At 36.7% G+C, this 24,576-nt stretch overlaps 1 protein-coding gene and 1 pseudogene across 3 annotated transcripts in view; one reads left to right on the top strand and one right to left on the bottom strand.

Moving 5' to 3' along the window:
• The window catches only part of ZC3H8 (zinc finger CCCH-type containing 8), a 28,724-nt gene extending 4,961 nt beyond the window's left edge, over positions 1-23,763 (top strand). The window contains exons 3-9 of one of the 3 annotated variants that reach the window (XM_040623200.1): positions 7,328-7,562; positions 8,443-8,573; positions 10,180-10,302; positions 10,711-10,822; positions 12,185-12,294; positions 13,340-13,389; positions 23,316-23,763. In XM_040623200.1, the coding sequence (XP_040479134.1) occupies positions 7,328-7,562; positions 8,443-8,573; positions 10,180-10,302; positions 10,711-10,822; positions 12,185-12,294; positions 13,340-13,369 (741 nt within the window). In that variant the 3' untranslated portion in view covers positions 13,370-13,389; positions 23,316-23,763. Of the gene's footprint in view, positions 1-7,327; positions 7,563-8,439; positions 8,574-10,179; positions 10,303-10,710; positions 10,823-12,184; positions 12,295-13,339; positions 13,390-23,315 lie in introns of all 3 variants that reach the window. The other 2 variants (XM_008700124.2, XM_008700123.2) reach the window with 2 other exon arrangements.
• LOC121101003 lies at positions 2,527-3,861 on the bottom strand (annotated as a pseudogene).
• Positions 23,764-24,576: the final 813 nt, after the last annotated feature.

Genomic DNA, 24,576 nt, shown 5'->3' with positions numbered 1-24,576 from the left:
CTCATTTCAAATTAGGCCACAATTTTTAAGCGTTTGATTTATTTGCCAGCTTAACTAACCTTAGTGATTTACAGCTTACAGCTTGTGTTACTTTGCTAGGACTGCCCTAACAAAGTACCACAAACGTTGACTTATGCAACAGAAGGTTCTTGTCTTGTGTTTCTGGAGACTAGATGTCTGTTATCAAGCTGTTGGCAGGGTTTGTTCCTTCTGAGGGCTGTGAGGGAGAATCTGTTCCATGCTCCTCGTGTAGTTTCTGGTGGTTTGCTGGCAATTTTGGTGTTCCTTGGCAAGGCTTCCAGAAGCATCACCCTGATCTTTACCTTCATATTTGAATTCTGTTCTCCCTATGTGCATATATCTGGGTCCCTTTTTATAGGGACACCAGTCATATTGGATTAGAACCTACCCTAATGACCTCATCTTAACCAACTATACATGTAATGGCCCTATTTCCAAATAAGGCCACATTCTAAGGTACTGGCTGTTAGGACTTCATCGGGAGAATTTGGGGAGGACACAGTCAACCCATAACAGCCAACATCTGCTCCTCTCTCGCCTCTTTTTCTCTTTTTAAACTTTTTTTTTATTGTGAATTTTAACACACCACAAAATGATGAGTTTGAATTGGCAGTGAGACTCAGGAGACACAAATAGGCTTTAATGTGATACTCTTATACCTAGCTTTATAAAAGATACAGGACAGAAAATACAACAGGTATAGCATCTTCGTCTCCTCAGCAAGCCTCTTAACTACCCAAGTATGTAACTTCTTTCACCTTTTGGGGCGTGTATGGCAGTTATGGACAAGAGCCAAGGTCTTAACACTGAAAAACTGTGGCCTGGATATCTCTCTCTTTGTTTTTTTTAAGATTTATTTATTTTTTTGAGAGAAAGAGAGCATGCGCACACAAAAGATAGAGAGCGAGCGTGAGCACACGCACATGCGCACGCACGAATGGGGGGAGGGTCAGAGGAGCTTCAAACAGGCTCCACGTTCAACATGGAGCCCCACTCAGAGCTTGACCCCATGACCCGGAGATCATGAGCCAAGCTGAAACCAAGAGCTGGACACTCAACCGACTAAGCCACACAGGCACCCCTCCCCCCAATTTTTTATACTGTTTTAATCACATAGACCCCCGTCCTTCATGCCCACTTAAAGTTCCCTAATTCATGTATAACCCAATACAGGAGATAGGCAGGTAGAACATGCTACAATTATTTTAAGTAGATTCCAATAATGGACACCTGCATTATTCCTAAGCAGGCTTGCTTCAGCCCAGGCCCTTTACTCACAAGTGCATAAAACATTAATGTACAGTATCACAGCTGATTAAAAAGAGAACACCAGGTAAAGACTTTGCCAAGTCAAGAAAGAGCATTACCCGCAAAGCCTCTGATGCCTTCTTTCTCAGTCATATTTCTTCATTTCCTACTAGAGATAACTAGAGTCCTAACTTGCATGCTAATCACTTCCTTGCTCTTCTTTACAGTTTTAGTTTTACTACTAATGCTGTAATCCTTAAGAATACAAATTTTCCTCGCCTGTTTTTATACTTTATAGAAATAGAAGAATATTTTATGAGTTCTTTCTGTTGTGTTTTTTCAACATTGTATTTATAAGATTCATAGATGTTGTGGCATATACTTGTCTATTTCCTGAGCTGAATAGTATTCCATTATTGAATATACTAGATTTCATGTTTGGTCTGATTCCCATTTTGGGGGGTTATGGGTAGTGCTGCAACATTCTTTCACTTGTATCCTGTAGCACATGTACTCTGTAGTTACCCAGGAGTAAAACTGCTGGGTCTTAGAGTATAAGCATCTTTGCCTTTCCTTTAATGCCAAACTGTACTCCAAAGTGGTTCTGCCAATTTTATTCCCAGAGGTAGTGTCTGAGAGACTGTATTTCTCCTGCTCCACACTTGGTATTGTCATCCGTCATAGTTTTCGCCATCTGGTGAAGTAGGTCATTGTAACTACGTTTGCATTTTATTGATTACTATTGAGATGGAGCGTCTTTTCATGTGTTTGTCCATTTGGATTTCCCTTTTTTTGGTGCCTTTTCAAGTCTTTTTGACTTCTTCTTCTTATCATTATTGGTTTGTCTGTGATTTTTTTTTTTCTTGTAGTTATTTTGGATCGTAAAGGTTTTTTTCCCTTCATTGTGGGTTGTGTGTTGCAAATATCTGCTCATTTTGTGGCTTTACACAATGGTATTTTTTAACTAAAAGTTCATAATTTTAGTGTATTCAAATTTATTAATTTTCTTTATAGTTAGTGTTTTATGTGTTTTATTTAAATATCCCAAGATAATAAAAATATTTTACTATGATGTCTTCTAAAAGATTGTTTTGCTTATTGTTTTGCTTTTCGCATTTAAGTTTGTAGTCATCCGTAATTGATTTTTGTATCTGTATACTGTGAGGTAGGGGTGACAAATTCTGTTTTACTTTTTTTTTTCCCCTGTTATCATACCCAATTGTTCCAGCACCATTCACTGAGGGAAAAAGCATTGTCTTTTCCCCCATTGGTCTGCAGTGTCACCATTGTCAAAAATCAAATGTTCATGTTTGGTGGGTTTGTTTCTGGACTCCATTTTCTTCCGCTGGTTTATCTGTCTAGCCCTCCCCCAAGACCTCACCATGTTAATTACTGCAGCTTTATAATGAGCTTGGATGTCAGGTAAGCAAATCCTCTCACCTTGTTTTTCTTCCTTAAGTGTCTTGAATATTCTTAGCCCTTTGCATTTCTTTTTTTTTTCCTCTTTTTATTTTTATTTGCATTTATTCTATGCAGAATTTACTCCTGAGCCATAAGTTTTTGTTTCTTTAGTTTCTTCTGGGATATCTTTCTCTTCTGTGCAACCTCCTCTTCTTGTTTAGGAACAATGTGCTCTTTTTCAATAAGGATCATCTCGATGTGGCAGGGAGAGCTCATGTGTGAGTTAATCCGACCATGAGCACTGTAAGTTCTATGCTGTATCTTTGGGGCTTTGCTCACCTGGCTGTGCTCAATGACCAGAGAGAGAATCTGCCTCTAAACCCTTAAGTTCAGCATTACCCTCTGCATTTTTAAGCATGTGCAGTAAAAATTCAACACTCTTCTTGGGCCGCTGACCCTGTGTCCAGCGCCACTGTTTGGCCTGGGCGCACCTACCAACTCCAGCATTGTAGCGACGGAATGGTACACACTGCTTCTGCAAAGTGACATCTTTCAGGTACTTGGTGGCTTTTTGGATGTGCATACCCTTGATGGCCTGGGCAGTTTCATGTGTGTTCTTAAAGTGAACACGAAGATTTGAACCTCTTGATTTGCATGATTTTGTAGGGTTTCCTGGGTCGAGTGAATAGTGAACCATTTTCAGAGGTCACCTCAGGCCACTTAGGGGAAGAGAGACCTTTTGCATTTCTATATAAATTTGAGAATCAGTTTGTCAAGTTCCTTGGAAAATCCTGGTGGGATTTTCATTAGGAATGCATTTAATCTACAGATCATTTGGAAGAGAACTGACATCTTTAGAATATTGAATTGTCTAATTTTCAGGTCCTCTAATTTCTCTCAACAGTGTTTTGTAATTTCTTTGTAGATGTCTTACATCTTCCATACCTTTTGTTAGGTTAATTGCTAGGTGTTTGGTGAGGCTATTATAAATTATGTCTTTTTTTAAAGCAGCATTTTCTAATTGTGGGTTTCTCATAATTTAGCTATTCAAGAGTTCTTTCTTGTTCTTTGTTTTGATGTTATAGCTTTCTAGCATCTTTTTTAAATGTAATGTCTTGAATGTCTTTATGGTCTGTTTTGCAAATACTAAACTCTGGTATTGTAGTGTGAAAGCAATTATTATAGTGTATAAATGAATGAGCGTGGCTGTGTTCCATTAAATTTTATTTATGGATGCTGAAATTTGAATTTTATATAACTTTCATTGTCATGAAATGTTATTCTTTTGTGTTTTTTTCCCCAGCCATTAAAAAAAAAAAATCTAAGGACCATTCTTAGCTTGCTGACTATTACAGAAATAGGTGGTAAGATGGATTTGGCCTTGGGGTCATAGTTTAAGGACACCTGCTCCAGATTTCTGTCATGTGTTTTTGTGTTCCTTCATTGTCCCTTGATTTAAGAGAGGCCGGGAGAGTTGGTGGATGGCCTTCACTGGTGTGTTAGTGGGCCTGTGTCTCTATAGGCTTTTCCTCCAGATGGGAAGCCTGATTGGGCGTTCAGTACATGGATGGGCTGTGTGGGTAGGTGGGTTTCCTCCAGCATAGTCGTTCTTAACCTTGTTTGTGCTATGCACTCCTCTTGGCAGTCTGGTGAAGCCCATGGGCCCCTTCTCAGAATAATGTTTTTAAGTGAATAAAATGAAATATGTTGGATTACAAAGGAAATTTATTTTGAAATTGAAATTTATTTGAAATTGAAATATGATTATCAAAAAATAAGTGTGGAAAGAGTAATATGTTCTTCATTAATGCACTAAGTAATAAGAAGGTCTAGCAGTAGGTCTAATTATTGTAACTTTGACATAGTGATGAATGTAAAAGATATTTTGAGATTTGCAACAACTGTAACGTGATATATGAAAGTACCTGTGATTCTCCTAGTGACAGCGGCAGGTACTGTTGAGACTACTGTTTGTTCCCTGTGTTCAGGACAGGAAAATGCTAAATGTCAGCTTAGAGGTTGGTGTAAATAATGTGTGATTTGTATTCCCATTCAAGTTCGTTGAATTCTGTGTGTAGACCCCTGTGAGGAGTCTCTTCTGGACAGCAGGGTAGAACCGGTCTTGTAGGTTGAATGGATGGAGTATATTTCTGTTGGGGGTTGCTCCCAAATGCCAGAATGTGGAGGACTTCACTCTGGGGTCTTAGTACCCACACAAGAAGATTTGGCTTTATCAGACATTTTATTCAATTTCTTTATTCTCTTTTTTGCCTGGGGTAAATTTCTGTTTGAATGTATCCTGGTGAGGGACGGGGCAGAGAGAATTCGTTACAATTGCTTTGTCTGTTTTTATGTAGAGTTTTAATTCATCCTTACTTACAGTCCCATTTCTCACACTCCAACTGAAACCCAGCCTTCCAATTATAACTTGCTTTTTGTTTTTCAAAAATTTGCCAAGAATTTGTTAAACTTTTCTCAATTACTGATGAATGTACTTCATGTCCTACCCCCCATTAATATTATGAACCTATGTTTACAATTCTGTACTTTTATTTCTTTGGAGTCTCAGGAGGCCATACTAGTTCAGTAAATCCTCCTGAGTTAGAAGTCTTTTGCTTGAAAAAAACTTTAAGCTCCTTCATTAAAGGGAAAAAAGTTGCATATTTGTATACTTTCTAAATTTTATAGAAAACAACATATATCAAAGCAATGAGTTTATAGCTAGCTGCATGAAGAAAAGTATTAAAGCAATTATTTGTATTTCGTGTATTTCATTGCCCTCTGAAAAGAATCATTATCGATTAGTAATACTGATCTCTAATGAATAATAAAACAACATAGTTGATGATTGTCCTGTTTTTGTTCATGTTGCCATGTCATCTTATCTCTTCATTTAATACAAATCAGACATGTTATCACCTTTTAAAGGGGGTCTGCTTTGGTACATATTTTGTGTGTAAGGGAGCACTTAATCACTCATTTGGATCATTGTGATATTTTGATTCAGATATACTGAATAGAATCTCATCTCTGTGTGTTTGACTAAGCCAAGCTTTATGGGAGCTGTTGCATGATGACTTTCCCTGTCCCCTCTAAATAAAATTAAAGGCCAAAAACCTGGTGAACATAATAATTATCACAAGAATTGGCCAACTTTTTCATAAAGGACCAGGTAGTGCATCTTGCCGACTTCGTGAACCATATTGACTCTGTCACAACTAAACAGGTGTAGATAACACTGAAGTGAATGAATGTGTGTGACTGCGTTCCAGCAAAACTTTGTTTAACAAAAATAGAAGGCCAGATTGACATCCGCCGACCCCTGACCAGATGTTATGTTTACAAGTTTGTTCTATGGTATTAGTTTTAAAAGGTGCTCTTTCTTGAAAACTTGGAGACAGGGAACTTGGTGGCCTGATATTGTCAGATTGGTTGATGGTCTTGTCTGGTGTAATGAAGATGAGGTAGGTGTACATTGGGGCCATTGTCAGGTTAGGAAACTTTCTCTTCTTCACGCAGGGAACAAATTCATTTTATAGGCCTCTGATCAATCCTCTGGTGGTACAACTCCTAGCTTTGAAGTTAACATCAAAAGTAAACCATTAAGTTGGACCACCTAGTATATTTTATCATAGCAGTTCTTCTGGTTTGCTTTTGGTTGTTTTTGAATCTGCTGCCTTCATCAGTTATGTGAAAGTAGATAAGAGACCAGACCCCAGAGCATGCTCTGGAGAAGGATCATTGGCCAGTTTAATGGTAGAAGTGTTATCCCTTCCTGACATCAAAATAGGAGCCTTTTGGCACTTGGATATTTTTTATATAAACCTTTTAATTAAAATGTATCATACATACTAACTGTAATTATACAGCTTGATACCCTTGTGTCACCATGTGTAGACATGTATGCCAATACTTGGAAATTCTTGTACACAAAGTACTTTAAGTTGTCTGCTGTGATCATCTCAGGCTGACTCAGGGTCAGCTGCCATACCTGGCTTCCTGTCCAGTGGGTGCCTGTGTTTGCCTCTGGTGCCTTGGGGCAGCTGCAACAACAGAGTTAGAAAACTGTTTCTGAAAGTAAAGTTAACTTGATTACGGAGAACTGGGCAGTTCTTTGTTCCTTGTCATCAGTGTGTGCCCCCAATGCTGTGAGTTATAAGAATAAGAATAGGCTTTGCTAGCTGTGATATATCTTAGTACAGTGGATTTTCGCTTGGGCCATTACAGTTTACTTATTCTTTAATGAAATGATGAGTTATTGAATTAAACCATTTAAAAGCATAGTTGATGCAAAGGGAGAAACAAAATGTGAATTATATTGTAGTTCAATCAAATTATATCAAATAATTAAGATTTGGGGTTTACTCTTTTAATTCAGTAAAGCACATCTGGTGTATAAATTCAGAACCTTCCATCAGATTTTTTTTTTTTTTTGAGGTGGATATGTTGTGTTGGTTTTGGTTTTGGTTTTGTTTTTTTTTTAATTCCGGATAATTTTAAAAATATAAGAGTGGAAAGAATAGTTATGTGAAACCCCATATACCCACCACGCAACCTCAACAATGATCAGTTCATGGCCAGTCTTTATTTCTTCTTTATAACCAGATTATTTTGAATATGCCAGCTTTTTAAAATTGAAAATTTAATTTTTACTTAGTTTAGGCACTTTGGGAACTCTACAACATCACCGAAGAATTTGCAATATAGAAAATCAAGAAGTAAAGACTACGATGTATATAGTGATAATGATACCTGCAGTCAGGAATCAGAAGATAATTTTGCTAAAGAGCTTCAGCAGTACATACAAGCTAAAGAAATGGCAAATGCTGCTCAGTCCTCACCATTTCCTGAAGAATCAGTGAAAAAAGAGGGAGTGAAGGAGACACAGAAAGGTAAGGGTGAAACTATTTTGTCATTTAAAGTTTATCTAGAGAATCCGTCACAATTGTCCATATATGGACTGGGGTTTGGGGAGAGGGGAGATTTTCTCCTGCATTTTATCTCATAGTAAGATCATGCTTTCCATGGATCTTTATACCAGATGTCAGCTTGCACAGCCTGAGACGCACCCACCACCGCCCCCCAACCTGGTCATTCAGCATACAAAGCTTAGGTTACAAGAGGAGAGTACAGGAGGGTTATCAAAGGCCATGACTGCTTTGAAAGGGAGAATGCTAAACTCTTGACCTCTGCGTATATGAAGGACAAGATGTGCCTGTTTGTATTGCTGTCGGTTTAGAGAGGAATTGACTTAATGTCTGATACAGTGGTGTGTCAGACTAAAATGAAATTTAGTTGTAGATATGAGGACAAATGACAACTACAGATGAAAGTAATCCTCTCGTTTTACTGCCTTTTTTTTTTTTTAAATACTCTTATTTTCTAATGTGATCTGTACACTCAATGTGGGGCTCAAACTCACAACCCCAGGATCAGGAGTGTACGTTCTACTGACTGAGCCGGCCGGGCTCCCCTATGTAAAATGTTTTCAGTGAAAACTCTGACAGTAGCATGGGAGGTCATTTTAAACACTTGAAGCTTTGGCTGCTGTAGTGCTGTGGCAGTTGCTGATTAGCTCCATTACGCTCCGAGCTCTTCAAGAGGTCTGGCTTGGGGCAGGCAAGAGTCGGACGCCTAACCGACCACCCAGGCCCCCTATAGAGTATACTGTGGAGTCACCTGTGCCTCCGTGTTCTCATAAATTAAAGTTAAAATCTTAACACTTTGTGTCTAAGATTTAACACATAAAATGAACTTTCTTGTTTTTAGCAGTTAAACAAAAAACTAAAAACCTTAAAGCTGTTCAGAAAAATGGTAAACAGAAGAAAATGAAGCGAAAACGGGCTTGCGCTGGACAGAAAGGATCAAACGCTCCCGTGCGGAACAGCGGCTCACGGGAACAGGTACAAGAGTGTGGGCGCGCGGGGGGACGCCTGCGTGCTGCAGAATTCTTGTCTCCCACCTCTGTGCGAGCCGCAGAGCAAGGCTCTCTGGTGGTGAAACATCCCCTCACCGTCAGTGCGCTCCCATGTTCTTCCTTGTCACTGTCGCAGCTGCCTTCCCTGCCGCTCGTTAGCTGCCAGCACCGGTGCTAAGCCTTAGTGTCGTGCCCGTTTACCTGAGCACGTGCACACAAGTGCCTTGCTTTTGCAGTGTTGTACTGTCGATGACTGGAAAAGCAGGGGAAGCAGGGAGAAGATAAAGTGGCCAAGAGAACACTTCAAAAGTCACAGAGTCTTATAGAGTTTCTGCTGTTGTGGTCCCTGTGGACATTAAAAATGAATATTTCTGAGCATGGACCTTCCAAAACACCCTAACCCTCCTGGTATTTTGATTTTGCTTTGTAGAAGTTCCTCTTCCCTGGTCTGCAGATGTATTCAGGATAGGACAGTAAGGACTCTGCTTTTCTGAGGGCTTCTAAACTAGCCTTTTTTGTTAGGCTTGGTCCAGAAGACAAGAGTTAGGGGTGGTAAAATATTAGAAAGATCAAATATTATAAATTAAAATATATTTATATAAAATCTTGCCCTGCTTCCATTATTTTACAGGTGAGGACTCTGAAGCCCTGGGGGTTCGGGTAACTGCTCAGAGTCACACAGGGCCAGGCCACAGCTGGAGCTTTATTTCCTGACACCCCCCCCCCCCCCCCGGGAGTATTCCCTGTGATTCATTTGGTTTACACTGACTTAAATGATTATTCAGCTGACAGCCCTTCTACATAAGGAATGGATTATAAACATGTATGTTAGAATTTAATAACACAGTCAAATAAAACCAAAGATTTACATTGACGCATCTTCATTAGACACATAGTTTTGATGGTGTTAAGTGGAAACTTGACATTATTACAAAACAGATCACATTAATGTAGTCAGGTCCCTTCTTTGCACGTACTGATTTCCTAAAACTATTCAGAAATTTGATAATCAAAAGCTATAAATTGTACCACAAGTTAACACGCTAAAAATGGTTTATGCTCCTAAAAGAGCTAAAATGTATTATGAAATTCCCCTTTGTCTTTATATAAAAGTCACCTTTTGTTTATATATTTCTGTTGCCACCTTTGAGGTTATATTTGTAATTATGTTTGTTAACTTGAGCTGGTTATTACTCCCCGCTGTCACTCGGTGAGCTTCTCATTGAGATTAGCACGCCGCTTTTGGTTCACCTTACGGTTTCCAGCTTTGTCTCCATTGTTCTCAGGAGCCTTATTCCTAGACTTTGGTTTTTATCACAAGTAGTAGCACTTTCATTTAAAAAAATTTTTTTATCCAATTTTTAAAAATAAGGGCAAAGTACAATAAAATATTCACATTGTACAAACACTAATATTCAATGCTGGAATGCTGTTACTATTGGCAGAATATTTATTTTTTAACTGCTGTGCAAGAGTTCAAATCTTAAAAATGAAGGCCAACTTAGAAGAGTCACTTTTTAATGTTTTAAAGGTGGTTAAAATAATTTAAATTTCTCTTTCTCACATTTAGTTCTTTGTCTTTGTTTTCAAAGGATGATAAGCCTAAAGAGAAGCAGCAGCATGTGAGAATGAGTCAGGGATTCATCAACCAACATACGGTGGAACGCAAGGGGAAGCAAGTTTGTAAATATTTTCTTGAAAGGAAATGTATTAAGGTATAAAAAACTAAGCAAAAATGTACTAAAATGTAAGGTCTAGCAAAAATGTACTAAACTCCTCTTTCCCTTGGATATTCTAAAAGCATAGCTGTACATTTTTATAATGTTTCCTTCTGGAAAAGGTTCAACTAGAAAACTTTATTGAAATATTCTTTTATGTTTAAGAAAGATACTTTTTAAAAAATGCTTTGTGTTGAAGATGTTTAGGACTTAACAAGATTTTAAGCAGATGCGCGTAGTGTGGTTATAAGATAGCTCTTTAAGAATTAGACTGTAGTAAAAAAAAAGTTTTATACTTTAATGTTTCTAAGACTTTCTGGAATCATGTGCTTATCTTAAGCTTAGTAGGTGTTGAATGACTTAATTATGAGAAATAATGCCTTTTCCATGTTCCTTTTGGCCCAGGGAGACCAGTGTAAATTTGATCATGATGCAGAGATAGAGAAGAAGAAGGAAATGTGTAAGTTTTATGTACAAGGATATTGTACCAGAGGTGAAAACTGTCTGTATTTGCATAATATCCTTTATCACAAGGTGGAATACCTTTACTTTTTCTAAATATTTACACGAACATTTTAAATACGTATACTTTTGAATGAAACCCGTGTTTTAGCTGTGGTAAAATTATGTTATCCAACCCCAACTCAGTATCAAAGTGGTTACATTGTACAGATTTTTTTTTTCCCCAAGAAAGAGAAGATGGATTCTTTCACCTGGGCAGTATAGCAGCAGTTTCACGAGACCTGTTCAGCCCCCAGAAAGACTGTCAGAATTTCTGCTGTGACATTAACTAATTGTGTCTATATTCATATAAGCTCCTTTATTGTTTTGGGGGTTTTTTTTTAATGATTTTATTTTTAAGTAATCTGTACACCCAACATGGGACTCAAACTTACAACTCCAGGGTCAAGAGTTGCATGCTCTACTGATTGAGCCAGCTAGGTACCCTCATAAAATCTACTTTGTAAAAGAAAAAAAGGGGGGGGCAGGAATTACGTAATTTGGGAGTACTTATTTTCTGTATATTCTATACTGAATAGAGGCTAATTGTTCCTTAATTTGGAAAACAACCCTAACTCTTTAGTGCAAATGGTACAGACATGTTGTAGAAACATGGAACATAAACACTTTAGGATAATAGCACATTTGGGCACCACAAAAGTTGTTTTCCTTCAGTCATCAATAGAAGGAATCTCAAATTCTAACTTGAGACTTTTGTCCTAGAAAACAATATTGAAGTTGTTTAAATTGATCCTATTTTAAACAAGCCTTATATCTGAAGGGTTCAGATTTGTAAGACCTATCATTGTTATTGACTTTGATTCCCCCACCCCAAAAGAATGCCTTAAGAATAATCACATTTCTTAAAGTATTTAAAATACACATCCCTTTTTTATATCAATGAAGTATGCCTGTAGTTTATTATAAAAATGGATATGAAGGAGGGGCGCCTGGGTGGCACAGCGGTTAAGCCTCTGCCTTTGGCTCAGGGCGTGATCCCGGCGTTACGGGATCGAGCCCCACATCAGGCTCCTCCGCTATGAGTCTGCTTCTTCCTCTCCCACTCCCCCTGCTTGTGTTCCCTCTCTCGCAGACTGTCTCTATCTCTGTCGAATAAATAAATAAAATCTTTAAAAAAAAAAATGGATATGAAGGAAAAGTATCCTGTGATAGCTGTTAAACTTGATTTACATAGTTATTCTGAAATTATATGTTTCATGTAATTCAATTAATAATCTCTTGTCTCATATCTTAAGTAGAGAATTTAGTGTTTCTACTATTAGGAAAGGCCTTGATATAGGGAAAATAAAGTCAGTAAGTTAATAACAAATTATTTTATTTGGATTAAAGTTGTTTTCTTCCTTAACATTTGGATTACATGAATATCCTTGCAAGTTTTACCATACAGGAACAAAATGTTATCAGGGTGAATACTGCAAGTTTTCACATTCTCCACTGACTCCTGAAACACAAGAATTGTTGGCCAGAGTAAGTACAATTTTAATTTTTATTTTTCTTTTTTAAAGAATATGTTTGAACTAAGGGTGAGAATTTTGAAAACACACTGTTCTTTAAGGTTACCATATGGGATATATTAGGACTGACAATCTTAGAATTTAGTTCCGTTTAGAAAATTATTATTCATTTGTATATATTTTTTGTAGCTTAAAGGAAAATTTATACTTATTGCAGGTGAGAACATTCCCGTTTATACTTACACAAGCAATAAGTATAAATTAGAATGTTCTTAAAGCCCTCAACGTAGTTAGTAACGTTGGTAGCCAAGCTAACTGGGAGAATGAGTACTCCTGTTATACTCTTAGAAGGAAAGCTAAGAATCACTGGGTGGAAAATATTTTTAGTTACATTAAAACATACTCAAGTAGTTATTTCAGAAGTTTTCTCACAGGGTGCAGTTGGTTAGGCATCTGCCTTCAAATTGTCATGATCCCGGAGTCCTGGAATCGAGCTCCACGTTGGGCCCCTTGCTCAGTGCTGGAGCCTGCTTCTCCCTCTATCTCTGCTCACCTCCCTTCGTGCTCTCTGTCATTCTCTCTCTCTCAAATAAAAATCTTTAAAAAAAAAAAGTTTTTCTTCAAATATTCTTTCAGTTCATGAGGAAAGATAATTGAAAAATAATAGTCATTTATATTCTTTTGTTTCTTACATGTTAGTTGGAACTAGTGTCTTCAAAATTAAATTGAAATACAAGTAAAAATAAGAGATTCTCCTAGAACGAAGCCATCTTTCAGCATATGCAGATACTAGAAAGTCAGAAGTGCTTATTTCTGGATATTTTTAGGTTGTAAAAATGAAAGCTCATCCTGGCATAAAAATCATATCAAATATTTTGTTATTAGTATGAAATACATATGGAAAAAAATAGATGTAAAGGTCGTCTTTTAGGCCTTATAGTAAATATTAGATGATTACTAGGATAAATAGTATTGGACTCACTAAGCAATTACAAGGGCATTATGATGTACCTGAATTAGACATTGATGCATAAAAATGTGATTTTTTTTCATATTAGGTTTTGGATACTGAAAAGAAGTCATCATGAAAATAAAAGGCATAAAAAAGGTAAAATTAGTATTTAGCACATTTCTTTTTTATTCACTGAAACATCTCTAGAAATTGGCTTGGGAATGTAGGACTTTTCCATTTTCTAAAATAGAAATATTTTCCTTTATCTTCCCCTGCTAAAAAATTAGAAAATACTTGATACATATATATCGATACATATGTCTGTCTCCTTGGACCTGCTTCCATTTCTTGGTTTATCACTATATTTTGTATTTTTATTCTCTTCTTTTGTTTCTTTGTAGATTTACCAAGTGTGTATGATGCACTAAACAGTATTTTTAGTTTTGCTTGTGTTTGGATTTTATTTAAATAGTTTGGATTTTATTTAAACAATAAATATTCTGTGTCTTTATTGGTGACTTGCTATTTTCACTCAACATTACACTTGTTTTTCGGAGGAGGGTGGAGAGAGAGAGCGGGAGCACAAGCAAGCGAGCAGGAGAGAGAGGCAGAGGGAGAGGGAGAGAGAATCTCAAGCAAGCTCCATGCCCGGTGTGGAGCCTGATGCGGGCTTGATCTCATGACCCTGAGATCATGACCTGAGGTGAAATCAAGAGTCAGATGCTGGACTGACTGAGCCACCCAGGTGCCCTTCAACATTATGCTTCTAAGATTCATACATGTAGATGCACACAGCTCTTATTCACTAACTTATACTTTATGTAGCATTTCATTCTGTGAATTTGTTAAAATTTGTTTAGTCATTCTACTACTGATGACATTCAGGTTATTTTCAATTTTCTAATATAAAGTATTATAAATAATTATATATATGTCTTTTTTTTTTTTTTTTTTAAGATTTTATTTATTTATTTGACAGAGAGTAGAGACAGCCAGCAAGAGAGGGAACACAAGCAGGGGGAGTGGGAGAGGAAGAAGCAGGCTCATAGCAGAGGAGCCTGATGTGGGACTCAATCCCGGAACGCCAGGATCACGCCCTGAGCCGAAAGCAGACGCTTAACGACTGAGCCACCCAGGCGCCCCTATATATATATGTCTTTTGATGTAGATGTGTGTGAGTTATCCTGGCTATAAACCAAGGGAAATTTAAAATTTAAGATAATACCGATCTTGGGGCACCTGGGTAGCGCAGTCGTTAGGCGTCTGCCTTCGGCTCAGGGCGTGATCCTGGCGTTCCGGGATTGAGTCCCACATCAGGCTCCTCTGCTATGAGCCTGCTTCTTCCTCTCCCACTCCCCCTGCTTGTGTTCCCTCTCTCGCTGGCTGGCTATGTCTGTCAAATAAATAAATAAAAAATCTTAAAAAAAAAAAAGATGGGGCGCCTGGGTGGCACAGTGGTTAGGCGCCTGCCTTCGGCTCAGGGCGTGATCCCGGCGTTACGGGATCGAGCCCCACATCAGGCTCCTCTGCTGTGAGCCTGCTTCTTCCTCTCCCACTCCCCCTGCTTGTGTTCCCTCTCTCGCTGGCTGTCTCTATCTCTGTCAAATAAATAAATAAAATCTTTAAAAAAAAAAAAAAAAGATAATACCGATCTTTTCTAAAGTAGTTAGAACAGTTTATACTCCCACGACTGTGTACGAGAACTCCTGTTGCTCTATACTTGCCAGTGCTTTGTATTGTCAAGACTTTCAGTTTATTGGGCATAAAAGTGATTTCACATAGCTTTATTTTCATGAAATCAGCATCTTATGCTTACTAGATTTTGAGTTTCATTTTTGGTGAAATCCTTCCTGTATTTCTATTGGGCTGATGTTTGTAAGTGGATTTAATAGATTCCTGATGTAATCCTTTGTGAGGTATGTGTGGCGGGTCTTCTCCCATTTTGTGGGCTGTCTTTTCAGTTTTTCTGAGGTGCCTCAATGGGCACAATACTTCTTTTGGCAATCTTTCTGAGTTTTGGAGTTTTGCTTTTTACATTTATTTTTTTACTCCTTTGGAAAAGGTATTAGTTAACAGTTGCTGCCATAATGGTGTTAACAACCCAAAGCCTCTCCCTAACAAATAAAAATAAACATTTCTTTCCCATGCATCTGCAGGTTGGTTGGGCGTCAGCTAGTCTAGGCTGGCTTTGGCTGGGTTGGCTCTGCTTCGTAAAGCAGGTTGACTAGGACGGTTCTGCTCCACGTTCGTCTCAGTCCCCTCTGGGACCAGCAGGCTAGCTAGCTGGGATGTGTTCTTCTCATGGCTTTGGCGGAAGCTCAAGGCTGTTTGCATCCCATTTACTCACAAATTACTGGCCTAAGTAAGTGACACAGCCAAGAAGTAGGAAAGTACACTCTACTTAGTAAACTTTCCACGTGGGAGGAGCTGCTAAGTTACATAAAAAAGAGGATGGTTGTGGCTATAGGGAGAAAAGAATTAAGATTAACTGATTTCTTTTTGAATGGTATGTGGTAGGGACCTAATTTCCCCTCTTTCCTTGGCCAGATAATCAACCTTCCAGTACCATTCAACTGAAAAGACTGTCCTTTCCCCACTGGTCTGTAATGCCTGCCCCCTCTCCTATATATAAAGTTTCCTTCAAACAAAGCTTGATTTCTGGGGTGTCTTTTCTGCTTCATTTCTGTCTTTCTCTAATACTCTGTCTCAATTACTGGAGCTTTACTGGATTTTATATAGTTTGATAGTTTATCTGATGCTGTTCTTCACAAATGCCTTGGCTATTTGGGGCCCTTTTTAAAAAAATTTTTTTGGGGGTAAGATTTTATTTATTTATTTGAGACAGAGACAGAGCACAGGTTGGGGGAGAGGCAGAGGAAGAGGGAGGGGGTCAAGCAGACTCCCCGCTGAGCGGAGAGCCTGACCTGGGCCTCAATCCCAAGACCCTGAGATCATGACCTGAGCTGAACTCGGACACTTACTAACTGAGCCACTTATTTTGGGCCCTTTTACTTTGATACAGTTTTCACTTGTTTTCAGTGTAAAACTGACACTTTTTGGTAAATTTTACAAAGTTGTGTGACATCACCATACCCAATTTTAGAATGTTTTTGACACCCACAAAAAGATCCTTTGTACCCATTTTCATTGCTCCCCAGTCCCACCTCCAGTCATAGGCAACCACTGATCTCCTTTCTGTCTCTAGGTTTGCCTTTTCTGGGCATTTCATATAAATTTCAATATGTGGTCTTTTGCTTCTGGCTCTTCATATAATATAATATTTTTGAGATTCATCCATGCCTTATCATAGACCACTAATTTTTTTAAATAATTGCCCCATTATCCCATTGTATGGTTAGGGGTTTCTGAGTACTGTGGTAAATATATGTTTAACTTTTTAAGAACTGCAACATTGTTATCCAAAGTGGCTGTATCATTTTACATTCTAGACAGCAAAGTAAGAAGATTTTAGTTTCTCCACGTCCTCACCCACACTTGTTATTGTCCGTTGTTTTGATTATAGCTTTTCTGGCAGGGGTGAAGTGGTATCTCACTATGGCTGTAATTTGCATTTTTCTAATGATTAATGGTGTTAAGCATTTTTTCATGTGCCATTGGTCAGTTCAGATCTTTATCCAGTCTACAACTGGATCATCTTACTGTTGGGTTCTGAGAGTTCTTTGTTGAATACACGTTCATTATCACATATATGATTTAGAAATACTCTGTCCCAATATGTGGCTTTGTCTTTTTGTCCTAATGTGTGCTTGCCTTTTTAAAATAGTGTCTGTTGAAGCATGAACATTTTAATTTAATGTAGTAAGTTTATCATTTTTTTTTTTATGGATCATGCTTTTGATGTTGTATCTAAAAATTCTGTGTCTAACCCAAGATCACAAGATTTGCTTTTATGTTTTTGTCTAAACATTTTTTATAGTTTCAGCTCTTATATTTATGTCTATGATTCCTTTTGAGTTAATTCTTAGGAAAAGTATAAACTAAGGACCTAAATTTTTCTTTTTACATATAGATATCCAGTTGTCCCAGCACCATTTTAAAAAAAGACTACCGTTTCTCCACTGAGTTGCCTTGGCACCTTGGTCAGAAATCAGTTGTCTATAGATGTAAGAATTTCTTTCTGGACTTTCAGTTGTGTTCAGTTGCTTTATATATTTATTCTTGTATGTTATATGTTATGCTCTGTATGTTTGGTGCTCTATGTGTTTATCCTTAAATGCTATCACACTGTCTTGTGATGGTGTCTTGTGATTACTATAGCTTTATACTAAGTTTTAAAATAAGGAAATATAAACTGTCCAGTTTTATTCACCTTTTCAAAGATTGTTTTGGCTATTTGGTGTCTTTTGCTTTTCCATATAAATTTTAGGATCAGCTTGTAAATTTCTGCAAAAAACCTATGCTGGGATTTTGACCGAGTTTGCATTGATTTGTGAAGAATTGCCACGTTATATGAATATGAAATGTGTCTCAATTTATTTAGGTCTTTAATTTCTCTCAGTTTTGTAGTTTTCAGTGTACAAGTGTGTTCTTTACACTTCTTTTGTTAAATTTATTTACACATATTTTGTCCTCTTTAATGCTGTTGATGAATGAAATTTTTTTAAACTTCATTTTTGGATCATACATTCATAGTATAGAGAAATAGAATTAATTTTTGCGTTTCAATCTTATTTCCTGAGGCTTTTCTGAACTCATTTATTTGCTCTATAGGTTTGTGTGTGTGTTCCTTAGGAATTTCCACATATTATCTGAGAATAGAGACAGTTTTACTTCTTCCGTTCTAATTTGGATGCCTATTGTTTCTTTTTCTTGAGTGATTTCACTGGCTCACACCTCCTATGCAATGTTAAATAGAAAGGATAGCACACATCACTGACGTTTTCTGATATTAGGCAAAAAGCATTCAGACTTTCACCATTGTGTATGATTTTAGTTGTAGATTTTTCAGTGATACTCTTCATTGGTTTGAGGAAGTTGCCTTCTATTCCTATTTTATCAAGAGCTTTTATCGTGGGTGGGTATTAGATTTTGTCAAATGTGTTTTCTGTATCTACTGAGATGCTCATATCATTTCCCCCCTTTATCCTATTAATATGATACAGTACATCATTATGACATATTCAGATGTTAAACCAGTCTTGCATTCTTGAGATAACCCCACTTGATCATGGTATATAACCTGTTTTGAATATTTTTGGATTTGGTGTGCTAATATTTTATGAAGAATTTTTATTCTATTCATATATAGCTTTCTTTTCTTATGATGTCTTTTTCTAGCTTTGGTATCAGAGTAATATTGGCTTCCTCAAGTGAATTGAGAAGTGTTCCTTCTTCCTTTATTTTCTAGAAGAGTTTTGAAGGATTAGTATTATTTCTTGTTTAAATGTGTGGTAGAATTCACCAGTGAAGACACCTGAGCCTGAGCTTTTCTTTAACAGAAGATTTTACATACTGATTCAATTTCTTTCCTTTTTATAGGTTTATTCAGGTTTTTTTTCTTGAATCAGTTTTGGTAATTTGTATCTTACTATTAATTTACCATTTCACCTAAGATGTCTACTTTGTTGGTATAAATTTGTCCATAGTACTGTTTTATAATCCTTCTGATTTCTATATCAAAAAGATTTTTATATCAAGAAGAGATTTCTTTGCCAAAAGTTTTGAGTTCTGTATCAAGAACTCAAAAGATGTATCAAAAGATGTCCCCTCTTTTGTTCCTCATTTTGGTACTTTTGAGTCTACTGTTTTTTTTCTTGGTCATTGTAACTGAATGTCTGTTTTGTTGATCTTTCAAAGAACCAACTTGGTTTTATCGATTATTCTCTCTCTCTCTCTCTCTCTCTCTTTTTTAATTGATTTCCACTCAGTTTTTCTTTATTTTCTTCCTTCTGCTTGCTTTGTGTTTCGTTTGCTCCTATGTAGATTTTAGAGTCAGTTTGCCAAATCCCTCTTCCCCAGCAAAGCAAAACAAGGACAGATGCATTGGGGTTTTTTATTGGAATTTCTTTAGCTGTATGCATCAGTTTGGAAACAATTAACAGCTTTTTGAGAGTGAGTTCTTCAGTCCATGAATATATTGTCTATAGTCTTTTTAAATGTCTTTTTGATAAAGCTATCATTTCCCCCAGTGGACCTACACGTTTTTGTTAGATTATTTTTTCTTAAATACTTTATAATTTTGGATGTTATTCTCACTCGTTTTTTAAAGTTGATTTTTCTGAATTGAATTGGCCACTTTGCTAATTTCTGTAAATTTGATAATCTGAGTAAGTTTTTCTGCATTTTTCTGCAGACATATCATCTGCATATCATGATTTTTATTCCTTTTGCAGTTATTTATTTTTATTTTTCTTGTCTTGTTGACTAGGCCTCATAGTACAAGATTTTACAAAACAGCTATATTAAAGTATATATTATATATAATGGACTCATTTAAGCATACAGTTCAATTACGTTAAGTATATTCACACTGTTTTGCATCCAATCTTCAGAACTTTTTCATCTTGCAAAACTTAAACTCTGAACCCATTGAACAGTAACTACCTATTCCCTCCCTTGCCCAAGCCCTTGGCAACCACCATTCTCCTTTATGTCTCTGTGATTTTGATGACTCCAGATACCTCACGTAGGTGGAATCCTAGAGTATTTGTCTTTTTGTGACTGGCTTATGTCACTTAACATAATGTCCTCAAGGTTCATTAATACAGCATGTGTCAGAATGCCCATCCTTTTTCAGGCTGAGTAATACTCCATTATATGTATCTACCACATTTTGCTTAACCATTCATCTGTTGATGGTTACTTGGGTGGCTTCCATGTTTTAACTATTGTGAATAATGCTGTTATGAACATGATGTACAAATACCTTTTTGAAAATCTCCTTTCAATTTTGGCTATGTACCCAGAAGTGGAATTGTTGGGCCATGTGATAATTCTGTTCTTAATTTTTTGAGGAACCACCATACTGTTTCCATGGTAGCTGTCCCATTTTACATTCCCACCAGAAGTGCATAGGATTCCAATTTCTCCACATTCTCACCAACACTTGTTACTCTCTTTTTCTTTTTTTATTTGATAGTAGCCATCCTAGTGGATATGAGGTGGTAGGCATCTCCTTGTAGTTGTAATTTGCATTTTCCTAATGATTAGTGATGTTGAGCATCTTTTCATGTGCTTATTGGCCATTTGTATATCATCTTTGGAGAAATTCAAAGGCTATTCAAGTCCTTTGCACAATTTTGAATAGGGTTTTTGTTGTTGTTTTAGGGAATTCTCTGTATATTCTGGATTTTAATCACTTATGGTATATATGACTTGAAAATATTTTCTCCCATTCTGTAGGTTGCCCTTTCACTCTGTTGATAGTGTCCTTTGATGTACAAGATTTTAAAATTTTCATGAAATCCAATTTGTCTTTCTTTTTTTTTTTTTTCTTGTGCTTCCTGTGCCTTTGGTCTCCTATTCAGGAAGTCACTGCTGAATCCAGTGTTGTCAAACTTGTATCCTGTCTTTTTTTTCTACGAGTTTTATAGTTCTAGTTCTTAGTTTAAGTCTTTAATCCATTTTGAGTTAATTTTTGTATGAAGTGTTTGGGAAAGGTTCTAACTTCATTCTTTTGCATTTGGATATCCAGTTTTGCCAGCCCCGTTTGTTGAAAAGGCTGTCCTTTCCCCATTGAATGGCTTTGGCACCCTTGTCAAAAATTATTTGACCATGTATGGGAAGGTTTATTTCTGGGCTCTGTATTCTATTCCATCGGTCTTATATGTTTGTCTTTATGCCAATACCATACTGTTTGATTACTGTAGCTTTCTAGGAAGTTTTGAAATTTAGAAGTGTAAGCCTCAGCTTTGGTTTTTTTCAAGATTATTTTGGCTCTTTCGGGCCTATTGAGATTCCATATGGATTTTAGGAGGGATTTTTGTTTCTGCAAAAAATGTCATTGTGATTTTGATAGTGAATATATTGAAGTTGTAGATCACTTTGGACACTACTGACAATTTAACTATATTAAGCCCTTCCAATTCATGAACATGGGATGTCTTTCCATTTATTTATGTCTTTATCTTATTTCAGAAATGTTTTGTAGTTTTCATTGTACAAGTCTTTCACCATTTTGGGTAAATTGATTCCTAAGAATTTTATTCTTTTCGAGGTATAGTAAATGGAATTGTCTTCTTGACTTCCTTTTCAGATTGTTTACTATTAGTTTATGGGAATGCAGCTGATTCTTATGTGTTGACTTTATATCCTGCTGGTTTGTTGAATTCATTTATTCGTTCTAACAGTATTTTTGTGGAAGCTTTAAGGTTTCCTACATATAGATCATAGATTCTACGTATAGATTAGAGATATATAGATGAATGTTTTCTTAACATGATAAAATATACCTTATTAAGAAAAGTAAGCATCATACTAAATGGGGAAACAGTAGAGGCATTTCCACTAGAAGAGTTTATGTCCGGTGGGACTGTCTAGTTTCTGAAAGTTGAATAGAATTCCCCTCTGAAAACATCTGTATCTGGTGCCACTTTCATTAAGAATGTCCTTGATGAAACAGTAAAAATTATTAATGTTGTGAAACCTCGATTCTTGAGTATGTGTCTTGTCAATATTATGCATAGCGAAATGGGAAGATGTATAAAGTATTTGTACATACTCAATGGTATTCTCAAGGAAAAACATCTGTGTGCTTTTATCTTAATTGCAAGCTGAATTAGCTGTGTTTTTTCATGAACACTCAACGACTGAGGGGCAGACTTTTTTTCAGATGTGGATGCTTGGCAGGTACTTCTTCACAAACGAATGAAATGATTCCATTACTTCAAAGAAAATAACTGAAAATATTTGTTATCAATGATAAAATTCTGGCTTTTGAGCAAAAATTATAATTTTGGAACATTTGATCTGTCTCTATGAGGTTGATAGCTTTCCTTTACTTTTTGTAAGATTGGTTGGTGATATTAAAGACTGGTGATATTTTAAAATGTGGTGTTTTAAATAATGTATAATGTATAATGAAACGTTTGAAAGGTATGCATAAATTAGTAAGCTAATATTTCCAAATAAATAGTGCAAGGTGTTACAAAATTATGGGTTAAACATCCGTCCAACCTACAATATAGATCACTGGGGGTTTTTTGTTTTTTGTTTCTTTAAAGATTTTATTTATTTATTTGAGGGTGAGAGCAAGAGAGAGACAGCGTGAGCAGGGGGAGGGGCAGAGGGAGAAGCAGACTCACCGCCGGAGCAGGGAGCCGGACGTGGGGCTCGGTCCTGGGACTCTGGATCGTGACCTGAGCTGACGTCAGGTGCCTAACTGACTGAACCACCTAGGCACCCCAGATTACTGGGTTTTGATGTAACAGTACAAAAAGTTCCTTCTTGTGGTTTCAGATTTTATATTGCAACTGGAAATTTGGTTGCATTTGCTTTTAGTATTTATTTGCCCACCACTTTATTTTTTAGCTTTTCTGAATAAGTTTTAGCCTTTCTCATATGGAGTATATAGTTAGGTTTTGTTTTGTGAGCCAAACATAAAATCCTTTACTTCCTTTGATAAGTGAATTAAGCCCATTCACATTTATTAAAATTACTGAATGTTTGGGTTAGTTTCTGTCATTTTGTATTATAGTTACTGTGTAAATTATGTTACATTTGTGTGTCTTCCCTCTATGATGCATTTTCTTTTTTTGCTCTTTTATAAATTTTGCTTTCTTCATCTCATTTTTATGCTTTTTCCACTTTTATCCAATAAACCTTATTAAGTTTCCATTAAAATCGGTCCAGTTTTGTAATATAGTCTACATTTTTGACATGATCTCTTTTTTTGTATCATTTCTGAGGTCAATCAACTCTTGTTTCATTACTTGCATTTTTTGTCTTAGTTTTGAATTTCAGTTCAGGTTTTTTCATATTCCTAAGCAGGGATATTTAATTCAGTTTGGATTTTTGTGTTACAGTTTGCTGCTGCTGCATGGTTTTTTGGGGGGAAGGGAGTAGGGGTGGCTAAGTTGATAATTTTCATTGGCTGATGTGTTTTTGTTGTTTTTTTCCTGTAGTTTTGTATAGATGAAGAATACTTATGCCTACGCCTGTTCAAGACTGTTGATTTGGAGTGGTTTACAGGAGTCCTCATTTAAAGCGCCCTCTTGTGTCACTATGATGTTGTGCATCTTCTTTAATGGGTGGTGCGGAGGGGACAGAATCTAGTCTACCATTGAGGGAATTAGTCTTCACCAAGATGTGCCAGTCAGTGGAACAAGAGAGGAGCATATATGGCAGAGATGCTGGCTGGTAGGTCAATGTTGTGGTAGTAAATTGCAGAAGTCTTTTCTGATTCAGTTTTGTCAGTAAAGTAGGAAGCAAGGTTAGGCTGAATGAGGATAGATGAGATACAGGAGATCGAAGAGAGAAAACTCAGGTTTCTCTAAGAAGACATTGGGATAATAGGTAGATGATGACTATATGGTTAGATCTTTTCGTGTCATTAAATACATTTGCAACATATTTTTAATGGCTGCTCACAATTTTGTTTTATGACTTAAATTATGATTTTGTGTTTTTTTTTAAACCACTTAACTGTTTTTTCCAATTTCTTACTATTGTAAATAAAATGGAACAATGTCTCTTGCTGTGGCATCCCTACACTTGGAGTTCTTAACTTTTTTGTTGTTAAGACATGAGAATGGTTATCTTTCTCATTGGTTCATGAACTGTAGTGAGATTGTACACTTGTGTAACATGTAAATTTTAGAAGTGTGATGCTATCTTTAACACAATAGTCAAAGGCAGAATTCTCCAAGCACAAATCATGAAATTCAAATATGCACTTTTATATAGTGGTACTGATTATTATTAGAACAATACTGTGAGACTGAAACTGTCAGCATCATATTGCTTTATTGCTGGGAAGAATGATAGCATCACTGACTTGCTGTATACACAGAGTATACCAAAGGTGGCAAATTCTTAGCAAAGTTCTGTTTGAAAATATGAGTCAGTTACTTTGTTTGTAACCTAATACTGCTAAAGAAAGAAAGGGAATTGTGTGTGCTTCAAGCAGAAGTTTATCAGAAAAGACCTAGGAAAGAAAGAAACCAGGATAGTTCCTGGGCCCTTAGCATCGGGAGCGTATGAGCTAAGAGTGAGTTGTCTTTTCATGCGCCATTGCTGTCTGCCAGGGTGATTGGTTCACTCCCTGGCAGTGGCTGGGGAGGAGGGCAAGACAATGCACTAGAAGCTGCCAGAGGAACTCCGAGGAGATAGACTGAGTTGATACTTCAAAAGGATCCATTACAAAAGTCTTCAATAATTTAATGA

This window comes from Ursus maritimus, unplaced genomic scaffold, assembly GCF_017311325.1.
Source record: "Ursus maritimus isolate PB19 unplaced genomic scaffold, ASM1731132v1 scaffold_6, whole genome shotgun sequence".
Taxonomy (NCBI): domain Eukaryota; kingdom Metazoa; phylum Chordata; class Mammalia; order Carnivora; family Ursidae; genus Ursus; species Ursus maritimus.
This window is presented reverse-complemented; position numbering and strand designations above follow the sequence as displayed.